Here is a 2207-nt window from a genome sequence, read left to right on the forward strand (position 1 = left end):
TTATCGAATTTAGACAACAGTATGGGAAAGGGTATGTATTTTATTCTCATTTACATTTCTCGTTTATTGTTCCTATTTAATGGTCATATCTAATAATTTTAACTAATGGTAAAGTAATACAGACGCACATTATGATTTCAGCAAACATTTGATCTCACGGTGTTTTATTTGTTTTACAGTGAGCCACGTTAAACCACACGCCAATGGGAGATGAGATGTTTCCTGTGTCCTTCTCTGTAATATTCGCGGTATTGATAGCAGCACAATTTCTCCTTGGACTTGTTCTTAATCTTGGAATTCAGATAAGTGCATTATCACAACAAATCTTCCAGGTGAAGAGTGGCAACTTGTTTGTTCGGACACTAGGCTGGATCGACGCCCTGATATGCTTAACATTGATGCCCTGTACGTTTGTAATAATTGTACTTTTTCCCAGAGTAAATATCGTACTGTGTGCCGTTCATGAGGGTGTGATATCAATGTCTATATCGGCAACGACGACATGTGTTTTGTTTATATCTCTGGATCGTTACGGGGCCATTGTTACTCCAACTTCTCAACGACTTACACACAGAAATGTCCTCTATATTAACATACTAATTGGCGTGGCCTCGGTTTTGGGGTTTTTGTTCCCTTTGGTGTGTCTCTGCTTCGTCACTTCCATAGACGTTCTGACACAAATGACATCATCGGGAATGTTTTGTCGTGACCTTTTATTGAACGCAAATTCGGTTTACATCTACGAAGTGTATTTTATCAGTCTGGCGTCAGTCTCTACCATTACAACTGCGATATGCTACGTGAAAATCTACAGAACCGCTAAAAAGCGGATGAAGGCAAGACAAACGACTGTAATGAATAACGAGGGTGAAAGGACGGGTGGGCTTAGAATTTTGTTTAAGTTTCATGAACGGAAAACGGTTTGGCTTTCACTGGCAATTGTTTTCACATTTTTCCTTTCATGGGGACCTTATATTCTCATCGCTATATTACAGATATTGATGCACATAACACTTCCATTAGAGATGTCTAAAATGGGTCTTCTATCACTTGGGATGATTTCAACAGTTCTACATCCGATATTCTACACATTTCTCAATAGAAGGGAAAGTCGGCGTGATCAAATGAAACGAATAATGATAGACGCTGGTAGTGGAGGTCGATTACGTGAATATCGAAGCCAACAGGAAACGACCTCGGCAGTACAAAGCCTTGTACATAAGACGATTTCACAGAGCATCTCGATCGGTGTGGGCAATAAACACGACATGGAAATATTTACAACATGCCAAGAACCGCCAAAAACAAGTTCAAGCGAAACTGATGACGAGGTGTTTGAACATGAACACAGCCATTTAAGTGTATCACGGAAATTATTTTCAGGAAGAAAAGACAGACACACCTCCTTTACAGATCATAGCGGACGAGAGTCGTCCATATCGGAAGCCAGTGGTAAAAAGCTTCCTTTGTCTTTCCGATTGTCTATTGATCTGGATTACGTGAAATTTCAAAGTGAAACTATTGAAACAGAGAACTGTGCTCCTGAACCCAGCACAACATCACTTAGCGCCGATAGATGTCAAACTAATTCAACACTTGTCGAAACAGCTGACAGTGTAAGTGTTAATATAGAGTCAGATGGAAGACGGAAAGCACGGAATAGCCAGGCCAGTGTAGGACAGTATACAAATGCAGCATTCGAACCTTGATAAAGCAGTGCATAATTGAAGAAATTTATTTCATATTAGCTACACGTACCAATGGCAAGTTTTCTGTGAAAATATCATTTTCCATCCAAAGTTTCCATAGATCTGAAAATAACGTTCAATTATGTTTTAGTTTTGATAAGAATATCCTACCACCTAGTGATAACGTACAAGGAAGTTCCAATTTGGATATGTGATGTCGTTCCCGCACGTTTGATCTATTGATTTTTAAGAGCCAAAGGAGATGTGAAAAAGGACGTCAAACCAAACAAGCCACGCAATACCTTTAAATAAGTAATGTCTTCAGAGGAGTAGACAAGGAAAGCCAGTGGCTGAACATCCTCTTGCAAGAATATGAAAGACATTCTCTTAAAACGCGTGTTATCGTAGTGACAACGTTGGCTAAATTGGACTACCAACTACATCATCTTTCTTTACTGTACGACCCAATCTAGTAGCCACAGAAAAGTCCAGTTTTCGAAATGTCTACCTGGACGCTAA

At 39.5% G+C, this 2207-nt stretch overlaps 1 protein-coding gene across 1 annotated transcript; it reads left to right on the forward strand.

The window, feature by feature from the left end:
* Window positions 1–203: 203 nt before the first annotated feature.
* On the forward strand, window positions 204–1709 carry LOC132547894 (G-protein coupled receptor 22-like). The gene has a single exon (XM_060211699.1). It carries the CDS (start codon window positions 204–206, stop codon window positions 1707–1709), a length of 1506 nt encoding a protein of 501 aa, XP_060067682.1.
* The last annotated feature ends 498 nt before the right edge of the window (window positions 1710–2207 follow it).

Source organism: Ylistrum balloti, unplaced genomic scaffold, assembly GCF_031769215.1.
Source record: "Ylistrum balloti isolate Yb309-2 unplaced genomic scaffold, AGI_CSIRO_Ybal_v1 Utg369988, whole genome shotgun sequence".
In the NCBI taxonomy this organism is placed as follows: Eukaryota; Metazoa; Mollusca; class Bivalvia; order Pectinida; family Pectinidae; genus Ylistrum; species Ylistrum balloti.